The 18891-nt window shown below is 43.6% G+C and overlaps 1 protein-coding gene across 1 annotated transcript in view; it reads left to right on the forward strand.

Annotated features, from left to right (window-relative positions):
• LOC106591913 (phytanoyl-CoA hydroxylase-interacting protein-like) overlaps nt 1–18023 on the forward strand; it is a 96987-nt gene extending 78964 nt beyond the window's left edge. Inside the window, exons 2-5 of the mRNA XM_045687338.1 lie at nt 894–1090; nt 10099–10273; nt 13298–13415; nt 15412–18023. Of these exons, the coding sequence (XP_045543294.1) occupies nt 894–1090; nt 10099–10273; nt 13298–13415; nt 15412–15952 (1031 nt within the window). The 3' untranslated portion in view covers nt 15953–18023. The remainder of the gene's footprint in view (nt 1–893; nt 1091–10098; nt 10274–13297; nt 13416–15411) is intronic.
• The last annotated feature ends 868 nt before the right edge of the window (nt 18024–18891 follow it).

Here is an 18891-nt window from a genome sequence, read left to right on the forward strand (position 1 = left end):
CCTTTCCTTTAGGGCTGATATTAACTACAGGTTAAGTCTCCTTTCCTTTAGGGCTGATATTAACTACAGGTAAGTCTCCTTATCTTTAGGGCTGATATTAACTACAGGTTAAGTGACCTTTCCTTTATGGCTGATATTAACTAGAGGCTAGGTGTCCTATCCTTTATGGCTACATCCCATACCATGCTGTTATTACCTACCATTCTGTTACTACATACCACTTACAGTGGGCTATAACCCATACCATTCTGTTACTACATACCACTTACAATGGGCTATAACCCATGCCATTCTGTTACTACATACCACTTACAGTGGGCTATACCCCATATTCTGTTACTACATACCACTGACAGTGGGCTATACCCCATACCATTATGTTACTACATACCACTTACAGTGGGCTATACCCCATACCATTCTGTTACTATTGTTACATACCACTTACAGTGGGCTATACCCCATACCATTCTGTTACTACATACCTCTTACAGTGGGCTATACCCCATATTCTGTTACTACATACCACTTACAGTGGGCTGTACCCCATACCATTCTGTTACTCTCTGTTACATCTCCCTCTCCCTCTCTCTCTCTCCTCTCCCTCCTCCTCTCTCTCCCCCCTCTCTCTCTCCTCCCTCTCTCCCTCTCCCTCTCCCACTCCCTCTCTCTCTCTCTCTCTCTCTCTCTCTCTCTCTCTCTCTCCCTCTCTCCCTCTCTGTGTGGGTGTATGTGATTGTGTGAGAGGAGACAGGTGTGCTGGAGGCAGAGCAGATCCCCACCAGCTGCAACCTGCAAGCATGTTGCTCCTCTCCCTCTCAAATGCCTTTATTGATTTATTTACTATTTTCTGACTCATTGTTGACTGTGTTGTCTATTTCCTGTGTTGACAGGAAACAACTCTCAGGACAGCAGCATCGCGGAAAAGGAGTATCTTCCTGTTCCTCAGAACGTCAAGATCACCAATATCACCTGTGACTCCTTCAAGATCAACTGGGACATGGACTGTAGAGCCAAGGACCGCATCACTAACTACTTCCTAGACCTCAACAAAAAGGAGCACAACAACTCCAACAAGTTCAAACACAAGGTGCATCAATACAGTCAGTACATCAATACAATACAGTCCATCAATACAGGTTAGATACAGTCCATCTTATAGGTCAAACACAAGGTGCATCAATACAGTCTGTACATCAATACAGGTTAGATACAGTCCATCATATAGTTCAAACACAAGGTGCATCATTACAGTCAGTACATCAATACAGTCCATCAATACAGGTTAGATACAGTCCATCAATACAATACAGTCCATAAATAAAGTCCATCAATACAGGTTAGATACAGTCCATCTTATAGTTCAAACACAAGGTGTATCATTACAGTCAGTACATCAATACAGTCCATCAATACAGGTTAGATACAGTCCATTAAAACAATACAGTCCATCAATACAGTCAGTACATCAATACAATACAGTCCATCTTATAGTTCAAACACAAGGTGCATCAATACAGTCAGTACATCAATACAATACAGTCCATCAATACAGGTTAGATACAGTACATCATACAGTACATTGTTCAGACATCCTTCAGGGCTGTACGGTAATATACAGTTGAAGTCGGAAGTTTCCATAAACCTTAGCCAAATACATTTAAACTCAGTTTTTCACAATTTCTGACATTTAATCCTAGTAAAAATTCCCTGTTTTAGGTCAGTTAGAATCAGCACTTTATTTTAAGAATGTGAAATGTCAGAAAAATAGTAGAGAGAATGATTTATTTCAGCTTTTATTTCTTTCATCACATTACAAGTGGGTCAGAAGTTTACATACACTCAATTAGTATTTGGTAGCATTGCCTTTAAATTGTTTAACTTGGGTCAAACGTATCGGGTAGCCTTCCACAAGCTTCCCACAATAAGTTGGGTGAATTTTGGCCCATTCCTCCTGATAGAGCTGGTGTAACTGAGTCAGGTTTGTAGGCCTCCTTGCTCGCACACGCTTTTTCAGTTCTGCCCACAAATTTTCTATAGGATGAGGTCAGGGCTTTGTGATGGCCACTCCAATACCTTGACTTTGTTGTCCTTAAGCCATTTTGCCACAACTTTGGAAGTATGCTTGGGGTCATTGTTCATTTGGAAGACCCATTTGCAACCAAGCTTTAACTTCCTGACTGATGACTTGAGATGATGCTTCAATATATCCACATAATTTTCCTGCCTCACCAGGTCTACACCAGGTCTGTCGGGAGATGCCATCTATTTTGTGAAGTGCACCAGTCCCTCCTGCAGCAAAGCACCCCCACAACATGATGCTGCCACCACCATGCTTCACGGTTGGGATGGTGTTCTTTGGCTTGCAAGCCTCCCCCTTTTTCCTCCAAACATAACGATGGTCATTATGGCCAAACAGTTCTATTTTGGTTTTATCAGACCAGAGGACATTTCTCCAAAAAGTACAATCTTTGTCCCCATGTGCAGTTGCAAACCGTAGTCTGGCTTTTTTATGGCAGTTTTGGAGCAGTGGCTTCTTCCTTGCTGAGCGGCCTTTCAGGTTATGTCATTATAGGACTCGTTTTACTGTGGATATAGACACTTTTGTACCTGTTTCCTCCAGTATCTTCGCAAGGTCCTTTGCTGTTGTTCTGGGATTGATTTGCACTTTTTGCACCAAAGTACGTTCATCTCTAGGAGACAGAACGCATCTCCTTCCTGAGAGGTATGATGGCTGCGTGGTCCCAGGGTGTTTATACTTGCGTACTATTGTTTGTACAGATGAACGTGGTACCTTCAGGCATTTGGAAATTGCTCCCAAGGATGAACCAGACTTGTGGAGGTCTACCATTTTTTTCTGAGGTCTTGGCTGATTTCTTTTGATTTTCCCATGATGAGTTTGAAGGTAGGCCTTGAAATACATCCACAAGTACACCTCCAATTGACTCAAATTATGTCAATTAGCCTATCAGAAGCTTCTAAAGCAATGACATCATTTTCTGGAATTTTCCAAGCTGTTTAAAGGCAAATTTAGTCAATTAAGTGTATGTAAACTTCTGACCCACTGGAATTGTGATACAGTGAATTATAAGTAAAATAATCTGTCTGTAAACAATTGTTGGAAAAATTGCTTGTGTCATGCACAAAGTAGATGCCAAAACTATAGTTTGTTAACAAGAAATTTGTGGAGTGGTTGAAAAATTAGTTTTAATGACTCCAACCTAAGTGTATGTAAACTTCCGACTTCAACTGTATGTGTATGTAACACTATCCCTAATAGATCTCTGACCTTTGGGTTCTGCTCTCAATGATTTGATGGTGCAGATCAGCTGTTAATCCCTTAAGCCTCCAGTAACATTTCTGAGCCTGGCTACAGGGTAGAGGATAGTGGGTAGTGGGTAGTGGGTAATAGCTGAGCCTGTAGAGGCTGGAGGCTAGTGGGTAGTGGGTAATAGCTGAGGCTGTAGAGGCTAGTGGATAGTGGGTAATAGCTGAGCCTGTAGAGGCTAGTGGATAGTGGGTAGTAGCTGAGACTGTAGAGGCTAGTGGGTAGTGGATAGTGGGTAATAGCTGAGTCTGTAGAGGCTAGTGGATAGTGGGTAATAGCTGAGTCTGTAGAGGCCAGTGGATAGTGGATAGTGGGTAATAGCTGAGACTGTAGTGTCTAGTGGATAGTGGGTAATAGCTGAGGCTGTAGTGTCTAGTGGATAGTGGGTAATAGCTGAGTCTGTAGAGGCTAGTGGCTAGTGGATAGTGGGTAATAGCTGAGGTTGTAGAGGCTAGTGGATAGTGGGTAATAGCTAAGCCTGTAGAGGCTAGAGGCTAGTGGGTAATAGCTGAGGCTGTAGTGTCTAGTGGATAGTGGGTAATAGCTGAGTCTGTAGAGGCTAGTGGCTGGTGGATAGTGGGTAATAGCTGAGGTTGTAGAGGCTAGTGGATAGTGGGTAATAGCTAAGCCTGTAGAGGCTAGAGGCTAGTGGGTAATAGCTGAGTGTGTAGAGGATAGTGGGCAGTGGGTAATAGCTGAGCCTGTAGAGGCTAGTGGATAGTGGGTAACAGCTGAGACTGTAGAGGCTAGTGGATAGTGGGTAATAGCTGAGGCTGTAGAGGCTAGAGGATAGTGGATAGTGGGTAATAGCTGAGTCTGTAGAGGGTAGTGGGTAATAGCTGAGAATGTAGAGGCTAGTGGCTAGTGAATAGTGGGTAATAGCTGAGTCTGTAGAGGCTAGTGGATAGTGGATAGTGGGTAGTGGGTAATAGCTGAGGCTGTAGTGGATAGTGGATAGTGGGTAATAGCTGAAGCTGTAGAGGCTAGTGGATAGTTCATAGTGGGTAGTGGGTAATAGCTGAGTCTGTAGAGGCTAGAGGCTAGTGGATAGTGGGTAATAGCTGAGTCTGTAGAGGCTAGTGGGTAGTGGGTAATAGCTGAGGCTGTAGAGGCTAGAGGCTAGTGGATAGTGGGTAATAGCTATGACTGTAGAGGCTAGTGGATAGTGGGTAATAGCTGAGGCTATAGAGGCTAGTGGATAGTGGGTAATAGCTAAGACTGTAAAGGCTAGTGGACAGTGGGTAATAGCTGAGGCTGTAGAGGCTAGTGGGTAGTGGGTAGTAGCTGAGACTGTAGAGGCTAGTGGATAGTGGATGTGGGTAATAGCTGAGGCTGTAGAGGCCTCAGTAGTGGGTAATAGCTGAGGCTGTAGAGGCTAGTGGCTAGTGGATAGTGGGTAATAGCTGAGCCTGTAGAGGCTAGTGGGTAGTGGATAGTGGGTAATAGCTGAGCCTGTAGAGGATAGTGGATAGTGGGTAATAGCTGAGAGTGTAGAGGCTAGTGGATAGTGGGTAATAGCTGAGGCTTTAGAGCCTAGTGGATAGTGGGTAATACCTAAGACTGTAGAGGCTAGTGGATAGTGGATAGTGGGTAATAGCTATGACTGTAGAGCCTAGTGGATAGTGGGTAATAGCTGAGACTGTAAAGGCTAGTGGGTCATGCGTAGTGGGTAATGCGTAGTGGGTAGTGGGCAGTGGGTAATGAATAGTGGGTAATGCGTAGTGGGTAATGAATAGTGGGTAATGCGTAGTGGGTAATGCATAGTGGGTAGTGGGCAGTGGGTAATAGCTGAGCCTGTAGAGGATAGTGGATAGTGGGTAATAGCTGAGGCTGTAGAGGCTAGTGGGTAGTGGATAGTGGGTAATAGCTAAGACTGTAGAGGATAGTGGGTAATGAATAGTGAGCCTGGTCTTTCACTGCAACACATTTGATATTTCCCTTTAATGTTTCATTTCCCACTGCTGTAATGCTGCTGGTACTAATACATGGCTTTGTAGCAGGTCTGCAGAGAGACACAGGGCTGTAAACTCAGGCATCAGCAACGACGTCCACTATATATTAAGTGAGGTGTGAAGTTCACTCACTTCCTATCAAACACACACAGCCATAAACCCACACAAACCCACACAGTCACACACAGCCATAAACCCACACAGTCACACACTGATGCACTAATGTTACCTCTGCCTGTCATAATAATCTGTTGTGAATGTATTGTAATGTTGAAAAAAAATGTATAACTGCCTTAATTTTGGACCTCAGGAAGAGTAGCTGCTGCCTTGGCAGGAACTAATGGGGATCCATAATAAACCCCAGGAAGAGTAGCTACTGCCTTGGCAGGAACTAATGGGGATCCATAATGAACCCCAGCAAGAGTAGCCTTGCAGGAACTAATGGGGATCCATAATAAACCCCAGGAAGAGTAGCTGCTGCCTTGGCAGGAACTAATGGGGATCCACAATAAACCCCAGCAAGAGTAGCTGCTACCTTGGCAGGAACTAATGGGGATGCATAATAAACCCCAGGAAGAGTAGCTGCTGCCTTCGCAGGAACTAATGGGGATCCATAATAAACCCCAGGAAGAGTAGCTGCTGCCTTGGCAGGAACTAATGGGGATCCACAATAAACCCCAGGAAGAGTAGCTGCTGCCTTGGCAGGAACTAATGGGGATCCACAATAAACCCCAGGAAGAGTAGCTACTGCCTTGGCAGGAACTAATGGGGATCCATAATAAACCCCAGGAAGAGTAGCTGTTGCCTTGGCAGGAACTAATGGGGATCCATAATAAACCCCAGGAAGAGTAGTTGCTGCCTTGGCAGGAACTAATGGGGATCCACAATAAACCCCAGGAAGAGTAGCTGCTGCCTTGGCAGGAACTAATGGGGATCCATAATAAACCCCAGGAAGAGTAGCTACTGCCTTGGCAGGAACTAATGGGGATCCATAATGAACCCCAGCAAGAGTAGCCTTGCAGGAACTAATGGGGATCCATAATAAACCCCAGGAAGAGTAGCTGCTGCCTTGGCAGGAACTAATGGGGATCCACAATAAACCCCAGCAAGAGTAGCTGCTACCTTGGCAGGAACTAATGGGGATGCATAATAAACCCCAGGAAGAGTAGCTGCTGCCTTCGCAGGAACTAATGGGGATCCATAATAAACCCCAGGAAGAGTAGCTGCTGCCTTGGCAGGAACTAATGGGGATCCACAATAAACCCCAGGAAGAGTAGCTGCTGCCTTGGCAGGAACTAATGGGGATCCACAATAAACCCCAGGAAGAGTAGCTACTGCCTTGGCAGGAACTAATGGGGATCCATAATAAACCCCAGGAAGAGTAGCTGTTGCCTTGGCAGGAACTAATGGGGATCCATAATAAACCCCAGGAAGAGTAGTTGCTGCCTTGGCAGGAACTAATGGGGATCCACAATAAACCCCAGGAAGAGTAGCTGCTGCCTTGGCAGGAACTAATGGGGATCCACAATAAACCCCAGGAAGAGTAGCTGCTGCCTTGGCAGGAACTAATGGGGATCCACAATAAACCCCAGGAAGAGTAGCTGCTGCCTTGGCAGGAACTAATGGGGATCCATAATAAACCCCAGGAAGAGTAGCTGCTGCCTTGGCAGGAACTAATGGGGATCCATAATAAACCCCAGGAAGAGTAGCTGCTGCCTTGGAAGGAACTAATTGGGATCCATAATAAATACAAAATACAAATAAGGCTTACTTTAGGGTTAGAGGACAGACTGTAGCTTCCAGCAGGGTAGCCTACACTGCATCATGGTTTACTACATCCTGCTTTCTGCATCAGTCCATGTCCCCATGAAACTGATTTGTCTGTCCTTGTGTTTCAGGATGTCCCCACTAAGCTGGTTGTCTATCTCTGTGTTTCAGGATGTCCCCACTAAGCTGGTTGTCTGTCTCTGTGTTTCAGGATGTCTCCACTAAGCTGTTTTTTTATCTCTGTGTTTCAGGATGTCCCCACTAAGCTGGTTGTCTGTCTCTGTGTTTCAGGATGTCTCCACTAAGCTGGTTGTCTCTCTTTGTGTTTTATTCTGTCCTCACTAAGCTGGTTGTCTGTCCCTGTGTTTCAGGATGTCCCCACTAAGCTGGTTGTCTGTCTGTGTTTCAGGATGTCCCCACTAAGCTGGTTGTCTGTCTCTGTGTTTCAGGATGTCCCCACTAAGCTGGTTGTCTGTCTCTGTGTTTCAGGATGTCCCCACTAAGCTGGTTGTCTGTCTCTGTGTTTCAGGATCTCCACTAAGCTGGTTGTCTGTCTGTGTTTCAGGATGTCCCCACTAAACTGTTTGTCTATCCCTGTGTTTCAGGAGGTTCCCAATAAGCTGGTTGTCTGTATCTGTGTTTCAGGATGTCTCCACTAGGCTGGGTGTATGCCTCTGTTTCAGGATGTCCCCACTAAGCTGGTTGTCTGTCTGAGTGTTTTAGGATGTCCCCACTAGGCTGGGTGTATGCCTCTGTTTCAGGATGTCCCCAATAAGCTGGTTGTCTGTCTGTGTTTCAGGATGTCCCCACTAAGTGGTTTGTCTGTCTCTATGTTTCAGGATGTCCCCACTAAGCTGGTTGTCTGTCTCTGTGTTTCAGGATGTCCCCACTAAGCTGGTTCTCTGTCTCTGTGTTTCAGGATGTCTCCACTAAGCTGGTTGTCTCTCCTTGTGTTTTATTATGTCCTCATTAACCTCTCTGGGAAATGTGGGACACTAGCGTCCCACCCGCGGGACACACTATTCAACAGCCAGTGAAATAGCAGGGCGGCAAATTCAAAACAACAAAAATCTCATCATTCAAATTTCTCAAACATACAACTATTATACACCATTTTAAAGATGAACTTCTCGTTAATCCAACCACATTGTCTGATTTCAAAAAGACTTTACGGCGAAAGCATAGCATTAGATTATGTTAGGACAGCGCCGAGACAAGAAAAACCACACAGCCATTTTCCAAGCAAGGAGAGGCGTCACAAAAACCAGAAATACAGCTCAAATTAATCATTAACTTTTGATGATCTTCATCAGATGGCACTCATAGGACTTCATGTTACACAATACGTGTATGTTTTGCTCGATAAAGTTCATATTTATATCCAAAAACCCCATTTTACATTGGCGTGTAATGTTCAGAAATGTTTTGCCTCCCAAAACTTCCGGTGAATGATCTCATCAATTTACAGAAATACTCATCATAAACGTTGATAAAATATTCAACTGTTATTCAAAGAATTATAGATACACTTCTCCTTAACTTCTTACATCTAGGCGTTCCGCTAGCGGAACCCCTAGCCAACAGCCAATGGGATCGCATGGCGCGAAATACAAAAACAACTAAAATACCACAATTCAATTTTCTCAAACATACGACTATTTTACACCATTTGAAAGATAAACCTCTCCTGAATCCAACCACGTTGTCCGATTTCAAAAAGGCTTTACAGCGAAAGCAAAACATTAGATTATGTTAGGATACCACCACAGCAACAAAAAAAACAACACAGCCATTTTCCTAGCAAGGACAGCCATTTTCCAAGCAAGGGTAGCCGTCCAAAAGCACAAAACCAGCTAAAATTATGCACTAACCTTTGACGATCTTCATCAGATGACACTCCTAGGACATTATGTTAGACAATACATGCATTTTTTGTTCCATCAAGTTCATATTTATATCCAAAAAACCCATTTTACATTGGCGCGGGAAGTTCAGAAAATGTATTCACCCCAAAATTTCCGGTGAATGGGCACCATAATTTACAGAAATACTCATCATAAACGTTGACAAAATATATAATTAATTAAAGAAGTATAGATGAACTATTCCTTTATGCAACCGCTTTGTCAGATTTCAAAATAACTTTACGGAGAAAGCACATTGTTCAATATTCTGAGTACTGAGCCCCAAGCTATTCAGTTAGCCGTCCAGCCACGGCATCCACAAAACGCTGAAATATGTTAAAAATATTATCTTACCTTTGCTGATCTTCGGCTGAATGCACTCGGAAGGTCTCCCACTTCCACAATAAATGTTAATTTGTTCAATAAAGTCCATAATTTATGTCGAAATAAATCCGTTTTGATGGCGCGTCCAGATCACCATTCTAAAATGCATCTATCCACCGTCGACGGAAAGTTATAAAGTTCCCTCAGCGTTTGTAGAAACATGTCAAATCATGTTCACAATCAATCTTTAGGGTGTTTTTAACGTAGAATTTCGATAATATTCCAACCGGACTATAGCAGATTCATTACAGAAGAAAAATAAAAATGGCTAGCCCTACGTGAGCGTGCACGAGGTAAGTCAATGACACCAGGTCGACCACTTACTGTTCCGGGTATTATTCAATCAAATTGCATTGTAGAAGCCTCAAACAAGGTTCTAATGACTGTTGACATCTAGTGGAAGCCTTGGGAAGTGCAATATGACATCACAGACAATGTAGTTTAGATAGAACATCATTTGAAATGACTACAACCATGTGAGGTCAAACTTCCTGGTTGGATTTTTCTCAGGTTTTTGCCTGCCATATGAGTTCTGTAATACTCACAGACATCATTCAAACAGTTTTAGAAACTTCAGAGTGTTTTCTATCCAAATCTATGCATATTCTACCTTCTGGGCCCGAGTAGCAGGCAGCTTAATTTGGGCACGTCATTCATCTGAATTTCCGAATACTGCCCCCTGTCACTAAAAAGTTTAACTGGTTGTCTTTCTCTGTGTGTCAGGATGTCCTCACTAAGTGGTTTGTCTGTCCCTGTGTTTCAGGATGTCCCCACTAAGCTGGTGGCGAAGGCGGTGCCACTGCCCATGACAGTGAGAGGCCACTGGTTCCTGAGCCCCAGGACAGATTACACTGTAGCTGTCCAGACTGCCTCCAAGCAGAGTGACGGGAACTATGCCGTCTCTGAATGGAGTGAGATCATTGAATTCTACACTGCAGGTGAGAACAAGGGGAGGAGAGACGGGGTGACAAACAGAGAGAGAAAGAGTGATGAAATAGAGGAGAGATGGGGTGACAAACAGAAAAGAAAGAGTGATGAAATAAAGAGAGAAACCGGAGAGGTAGAGCATGAAGATGTAGAAAGAGGTGGAGGGATAATTAGGGAGAGCTGGTGGGGGAGAGAGAGTTTAATTGAGGGAAGAACCGTGCCAATGAGCAGACAGACAGCTGATGGTTTAGAGTTACATAGCAGCAGAGATGTGACAGTGATTTCTTAACGGAGGACTATGAATAGCACCAAAGTCATCGTCATGGAGACAGACGGCTCCAATCCTCCAGGGTCACAACAACCAACTGACAACCAACTGGCAACCAAATGACAACTTCCTCAGGTTTTAATCCCCTGTGGAATAGCTTATCAAAAAGTGCAAGTTTGGTCTGTACCCAAGAACACAAAGGCAACATGCCTAAATGACTACAGACCCGTAGCACTCACGTCCATAGCCATGAAGTGCTTTGAAAGGCTGGTAATGACTCACATCAACACCATTATCTCAGAAACCCTAGACCCACTCCAATTTGCATACCGCCCAAACAGATCCACAGATGATGCAATGTCCATTGCACTCCACACTGCCCTTTCCCACCTGGACAAAAGGAACACTTATATGAGAATGCTGTTCATTGACTACAGCTCAGCGTTCAACACCATAGTGCCCTCAAAGCTCATCACTAAGCTAAGGCCTCTGGGACTAAACACCTCCCTCTGCAACTGGATCCTGGACTTCCTGACGGGCCGCCCCCAGGTGGTGAGGGTAGGTAGCAACACATCTACCACGCTGATCCTCAACGCTGGAGCTCCCCAGGGGTGCGTGCTCAGTCCCCTCCTGTACTCCCTGTTCACCCACGACTGCATGGCCAGGCACGACTCTAACACCATCATTAAGTTTGCAGATGACACAACAGTGGTAGGCCTGATCAACGACGAGACAGCCTATAGAGAGGTGGTCAGAGACCTGGCCGGGTGGTGCCAGAATAACAACCTATCCCTCAACATAACCAAGACTAAGAAGATGATTGTGGACTACAGGAAAAGGAGGACCGAGTACGCCCCCATTCTCATCGACGGGGCTGTAGTGGAGCAGGTTGAGAGCTTCAAGTTCCTTGGTGTCCACATCACCAACAAACTAGAATGGTCCAATCACACCAAGACAGTCGTGAAGAGGGCACGATAAAGCCTATTCCCCCTCAGGAAACGAAAAAGATTTGGCATGGGTCCTGAGATCCTCAAAAGATTCTACAGCTACAACATCGAGAGCATCCTGACCGGTTTCATCACTGCCTGGTATGGCAACTGCTCGGCCTCCGACCGTAAGGCACTACAGAGGGTAGTGCGTACGGCCCAGCCCTAAAGATTGTCAAAGACCCCAGCCACCCCAGTCATAGACTGTTCTCTCTACTTCCGCATGGCAAGCGTACCGGAGAGCCAAGTCTTGGACAAAAAGGCTTCTCAACAGTTTTTACCCCCAAGCCATAAGACTCCTGAACAGGTAATCAAATGGCTACCCGGACTATCTGCATTGTGTGCCCCCCAACCCCTCTTTTACGCTGCTGCTACTCTCTGTTAATTTTATATGCAGTCACTTTAACTATACATCCATGTACATACTACATCAATTGGGCCGACCAACCAGTGCTCCCGCACATTGGCTAACCGGGCTATCTGCATTGTGTCCCACCACCCGCCAACCCCTCTTTTACGCTACTGCTACTCTCTGTTCATCCTATATGTATAGTCACTTTAACCATATCTACATGTACATACTACCTCAATCAGCCTGACTAACCGGTGTCTGTATATAGCCTCTCTACTGTATATAGCCTCTCTACTGTATATAGCCTCTCTACTGTATATAGCCTCTCTACTGTATGTAGCCTCTCTACTGTATATAGCCCCTCTACTGTATATAGCCTCTCTACTGTATATAGGCTCTCTACTGTATATAGGCTCTACTGTATATAGCCTCTCTACTGTATATAGCCTCACTACTGTATATAGCCCCGCTACTGTATATAGCCTCTCTACTGTATATAGCCTCTCTACTGTATATAACCTCTCTACTGTATATAGCCTCTACTGTATATAGCCTCGCTACTGTATATAGCCTCACTACTGTTTTTCACTGTCTTTTTACTGTTGCTTTTATTTCTTTACTTACATATTGTTCACCTAATACCTTTTTGCACTATTGGTTAGAGCCTGTATTCAGCATTTCACTGTTAGGTCTACACCTGTTGTATTCAGCATTTCACTGTTAGGTCTACACCTGTTGTATTCAGCATTTCACTGTAAGGTCTTCTACACCTGTTGTATTCAGCATTTCACTGTAAGGTCTACTACACCTGTTGTATTCAGCATTTCACTGTAAGGTCTACTACACCTGTTGTATTCAGCATTTCACTGTAAGGTCTAATACATCTGTTGTATTCAGCATTTCACTGTAAGGTCTACAACACCTGTTGTATTCAGCATTTCACTGTAAGGTCTACTACACCTGTTGTATTCAGGGCATGTGACAAATAAACTTTGATTTGATTCAAATTATTATTATTTTTTTTTCCCCAGACTACTCTACTGTGCATTATTATTTCTCCCCAGACTACTCTACTGTGCATTATTATTTTTTCCCAGACTACTCTACTGTGCATTATAATTTTTTTCCCAGACTACTCTACTGTGCATTATTTTTTTTTTCCCAGACTACTCTACTGTGCATTATTATTTTCCCCCAGACTACTCTGCTGTGCATTATTATTTTCCCCCAGACTACTCTACTGTGCATTATTATTTTTCCCCAGACTACTCTACTGTGCATTATTATTTTTCCCCAGACTACTCCACTGTGCATTATTATTTTCCCCCAGACTACTCTGCTGTGCATTATTATTTTCCCCCAGACTACTCTACTGTGCATTATTGTTTTTCCCCAGACTACTCCACTGTGCATTATTATTTTCCCCCAGACTACTCCACTGTGCATCTGACACAGTTGCTGGAGAAGGCTGAGGGGGTAGCTGGCAGGATGTTGAGCTTCTCAGTGTTTTATCGGAACCAGCAGGAGGACTACTTCAATAAAACGAGGTACGTACAGCATATTCTCTCAACCTTTAAAAGCTCAACAGCTTTCTATTGGTAATGAGAGAGTAGATGGTAGTATTGAATTCATACTAGTAGTGGTAATAGTATTGTATTGATACTAGTATTGGTAATAGTATTGTATTGATACTAGTATTGGTAATAGTATTGAATTGATACTAGTATTGGTAATAGTATTGTATTTATAATAATATTGGCAATAGTATTGTATTGGTAATAGTATTGTATTGATAATAGTATTGGAAAATAGTATTTGATAATGGTAGTGTATTTATAATAGTATTGGTAATAGTATTGTAGTGATAATAGTATTGGTAATAGTATTGTATTGATAATAGTATTGTATTTATAATAGTATTGGTAATAGTATTGTATTCATAATAGTATTGGTAACAGTATTGGTAATATTATTGTATTCATAACAGTATTGGTAATAGTATTGTATTCATAATAGTATTTGGTAATAGTATTGTATTGATAATACTATTGATAATACTATCGGTAATGGTATTGTATTCTTAATAGTATTGGTAATATTAATGTATTCATAATATATTGCTTATAGTATTGTATTCTTAATAGTATTGGTAATAGTATTGTATTCTTAATGGTACTGGTAATAGTATTGGTAATAGTATTGTATTGATAATAGTATAGGTAATAGTATTGTATTCATAATTGTATTGGTACTAGTATTGTATTGATAATAGTTTAGGTAATAGTGTTGCAAGATTGAATCCCTGTTACGGCTGTGTACGGGAGGCAAAGTCAGGTGCAGGAGAGCAGAGTAGATTTAACAGGCGCACTTTTATTCTGGTCAAGAAAGAGGCACAAAATGACATCAAAGTGCCCAAAAGAAAACACGGAACATGTACAAAAGTATAACGCGTGAACATTGCACATAACAATAAACAATTACACACAAAGACATGATGGGGAACAGAGGACTAAATACATGTAGATTAATTGGGGAATTAAAACCAGGTGTGTATGGAACAAGACAAAACAAATGGACATATGAGAAATGGAGCGGCGATGGCTAGAAAGCCGGTGACGTCGATCGCCGAACGCCGCCTGAACAAGGAAGAGGAGCTGACTTCAGCGGAAGTCGTGACAGTACCCCCCCCTTGACGCGCGGCTCCAGCGGCGCGCCGACACCGACCTCGGGGACGACCCGGAGGGTGAAGCGCATGGCGATCCGGCCGGCGACGGTGAAACACCGGCAGCAGTTCAGGGTCCAACACATCCGCAACCAGAACCTAGCACCTCTCCTCCGGACCGTACCCCTCCCACTCCACGAGGTACTGAAGGCCCCCTGCCCGACGCCTCGAATCCAGGATGGAACGAACGGAGTACTTCGGGGCCCCCTCGATGTCCAAAGGAGGGACCTCCCGCACCTCAAATTCCTGGAGCAGACCAGCCACCACCGGCCTGAGGAGAGACACATGGAACGAGGGGTTAATACGATAATCAGAGGGAAGCTGTAATCTGTAACACACCTCGTTCACCCTCCTCAGGACTTTGAAGGGCCCCACAAACCACGGCCCCAGCTTCCGGCAGGGCAGGCGGAGGGGCAGGTTTCGGGTTGAGAGCCAGACCCGGTCCCCCGGTGCAAACACCGGGGTCTCACTGCGGTGACGGTCCGTGCTGGTTTTCTGGCAAAGTGAATGGGAGGCCGCCCGTGTACACCTCCAGCGAGCCGCAGTATCTGTCAAATGATTAAGATTCTCAAAGTGTGATTCTGTTGAGATACATTCTGACATTCTAAAAGTGATCCATGGTGAGTAACGAGGAAAGGTTTGTGTTCCTAAAAGCTATTTTTCCTTGTCCTTCAAGCAGGATAGGACTAATGGGAAGATGACCTGTTGTAGACTCAGAGTTCTGTTTCCTTGCTGATTGTCTGTCTCTGTGTTTGATAGTGTTTGCATGCTGGTTGATTAATGTGGTCTGGTGTGGTGATAAGCCCCTCTTGTGATTCCAGAGAGACACAGGAGAAACGGATGCTCCCGGCTGTAAAGGACAACAGTGGCAGCCACGGCTCTCCCATCAGTGGCAAGCTGAAAGGCATCTACTTCAGCTGCAACACGGAGTTCAACACAGGCAAGCCCCCGCAGGACTCCCCCTACGGACGCTACCGCTTCGAGATCCAGGCCGAGGCCCTGTTCAACACCAAGACCAACCTGTACTTCGGGGACTTCTACTGCATGTACACAGCCTACCATTACGTGATCCTGGTGCTGGCCCGAGAGGGCTCCCCAGGGGACCTATTCTGTAAGGGCCGTCTCCCGGCGCTGGACATCTCAGACAACCGCTTCCTGACATGCACCCAGGAGGAGGAGGAGGGGCGGCTGGTGTTCCACCACGCCCAGGATGTGATTCTGGAGGTGATCTACACCGAGCCCGTGGACCTGGCCCTAGGCAGCGTGGAGGAGATCCAAGGACACCAGTTCAGTAGCATGTCTACCATCAATGCTAAGAAGGACCCCAGTTGCAAGACCTGTAACATTAGCGTGGGGCGCTAACTGGCTAACTGTGGGGGAGGGAGGGGGTGTTACTACGAGGTCCCTGCAGTTCTACGGATAATAATACTTCTCTACCCCTATTGGCTGTGGTGATTCTCTAATCCTATTGGCTGTGGTGATTCTCTAACCCTATTGGCTGTGGTGATTCTCTAACCCTATTGGCTGTGGTGATTCTCTAACCCTATTGGCTGTGGTGATTCTCTAATCCTACTGGCTGTGGTGATTCTCTAACCCTATTGGCTGTGGTGATTCTCTAACCCTACTGGCTGTGGTGATTCTCTAACCCTACTGGCTGTGGTGATTCTCTAACCCTATTGGCTGTGGTGATTCTCTAACCCTATTGGCTGTGGTGATTCTCTAACCCTACTGGCTGTGGTGATTCTCTAACCCTATTGGCTGTGGTGATTCTCTAACCCTATTGGCTGTGGTTATTCTCTAACCCTATTGGCTGTGGTTATTCTATATCCCTATTGGCTGTGGTTATTCTATATCCCTATTGGCTGTGGTGATTCTTTAACCCTATTGGCTGTGGTGATTCTGTAATCCTACTGGCTGTGGTGATTCTAACAGACATCAGTCATATTATACAGGTGCAATGTAATGATATGCCAAAGGTAACAACACCTTGACCAAGCTGCTAGAAACAAGCTGTGGTAACAGCTTCAACAAGGCATAATGAATTAGTATTATGTGACATTGTCTTGTAATGGAATGTAATGATTACTGGATCATTCTAATGTTATTGTCACGTCCTGACCAGTAAAGGGTTTATTTGTTATTGTAGTTTGGTCAGGACGTGGCAGGGGCGTATTTGTTTTATGTGGTTCGGGGTGTGTGTTTATGTAGAGGGGTGTTTGGTTAGTGTCTTCCGGGGTTTTTGGGCTATGTTCTATGTTAGTATATTTCTATGTTCTAGTCTTTTTAGTTCTATGTTTAGTTTATTGATTTGGCCTTCAATTGGAGGCAGCTGCTCCACGTTGCCTCTGATTGAAGGTCCTATATAGAGGGGTGTGTTTTGTTTGGGTTTTGTGGGAAGTTGTGATTGCATAGCTGTGTTTAGCCTGTAATCCTGTTCGTTCATATGTTTTCTTGTTTTGTTTTCTTAAGTATTCAAAATAAATAAATATATAATGAGCACTCAACCCGCTGCGCTTTGGTCCACTTACTACGACGACCGTTACAGTTATCTTGTAATGGAATGTGATTACTGGATCATTCTAATGTTATCTTGTGATGGAATGTGATTACTGGATCATTCTAATGTTATCTTGTAATGGAATGTGATTACTGGATCATTCTAATGTTATCTTGTAATGGAATGTGATTATTACTGGATCATTCTAATGTTATCTTGTGATGGAATGTGATTACTGGATCATTCTAATGTTATCTTGTCATGGAATGTGATTACTGGATCATTCTAATGTTATCTTGTAATGGAATGTGATGATTACTGGATCATACCAATGTTATCTTGTAATGGAATGTGATGATTACTGGATCATTCTAATGTTATCTTGTAATGGAATGTGATGATTACTGGATCATTCTAATGTTATCTTGTAATGAAATGTGATTACTGGATCATTCTAATGTTATCTTGTAATGGAATGTGATTACTGGATCATTCTAATGTTATCTTGTAATGGAATGTGATGATTACTGGATCATTCTAATGTTATCTTGTAATGAAATGTGATTACTGGATCATTCTAATGTTATCTTGTAATGGAATGTGATTACTGGATCATTCTAATGTTATCTTGTAATGGAATGTGATTTCTGGATGATTCTACGGCAGGGATTCATTCCGATCGCGGGTTATAGGTATTGCGGTTTTTAAAGACAAGTTCCTATGGAGCTGATATTTGCAGCGTTTCCAGTGAATGGGATCTCCACGAATGAAGGAACAATGCCTTTAAAGCCGCGATGGGATTGAATCCCAGCCTGAAGCATAGCAGGTTGCAGCATTACACTGATGTCAGTCTGATGTCTGATGGGTTCTGTGTTATATGTATTACCATCATTAAACAGAAACTACATTATCCTGTGTTCAACATAATAAACATCACAAAACCAACATAGAAAAATATTTATTTTTACTGTATAAAAAATAGGTGAACCAGACTGTGATCACAGCCGAGGGATAGCTTTAGAAACATTCTAAACGAAATAACTGGTAAGTCAGTAAATGCTAAATGAGCGTGCGGTAAAGCTAACATTCAAACTGCTGAGTCAGTAAATGCTAAATGAGCGCGTGGTAAAGCTAACATTCAAACTGGTAAGTCAGTAAATGCTAAATGAGCGCGCGGTAAAGCTAACATTCAAACTGGTAAGTCAGTAAATGCTAAATGAGCGTGCGGTAAAGCTAACATTCAAACTGGTAAGTCAGTAAATGCTAAATGAGTGCGCGGTAAAGCTAACATTCAAACTGCTAAGTCAGTAAATGCTAAATGAGCGCGCGGTAAAGCTAACATTCAAACTGCTAAGTCAGTAAATGCTAAATGAGCGCGCGGTAAAGCTAACATTCAAACTGGTAAGTCAGTAAATGCTAAATGAGCGCGCGGTAAAGCTAACATTCAAACTGCTAAGTCAGTAAATGCTAAATGAGCGCGGTAAAGCTAACATTCAAACTGGTAAGTCAGTAAATGCTAAATGAGCGTGCGGTAAAGCTAACATTCAAACTGCTAAGTCAGTAAATGCTAAATGAGCGTGCGGTAAAGCTAACATTCAAACTGCTAAGTCAGTAAATGCTAAATGAGCGTGCGGTAAAGCTAACATTCAAACTGCTAAGTCAGTAAATGCTAAATGAGCGTGCGGTAAAGCTAACATTCAAACTGCTAAGTCAGTAAATGCTAAATGAGCGCGCGGTAAAGCTAACATTCAAACTGGTAAGTCAGTAAATGCTAAATGAGCGTGCGGTAAAGCTAACATTCAAA

The sequence above is a fragment of the Salmo salar genome, chromosome ssa01, assembly GCF_905237065.1.
Source record: "Salmo salar chromosome ssa01, Ssal_v3.1, whole genome shotgun sequence".
NCBI lineage: Eukaryota > Metazoa > Chordata > Actinopteri > Salmoniformes > Salmonidae > Salmo > Salmo salar.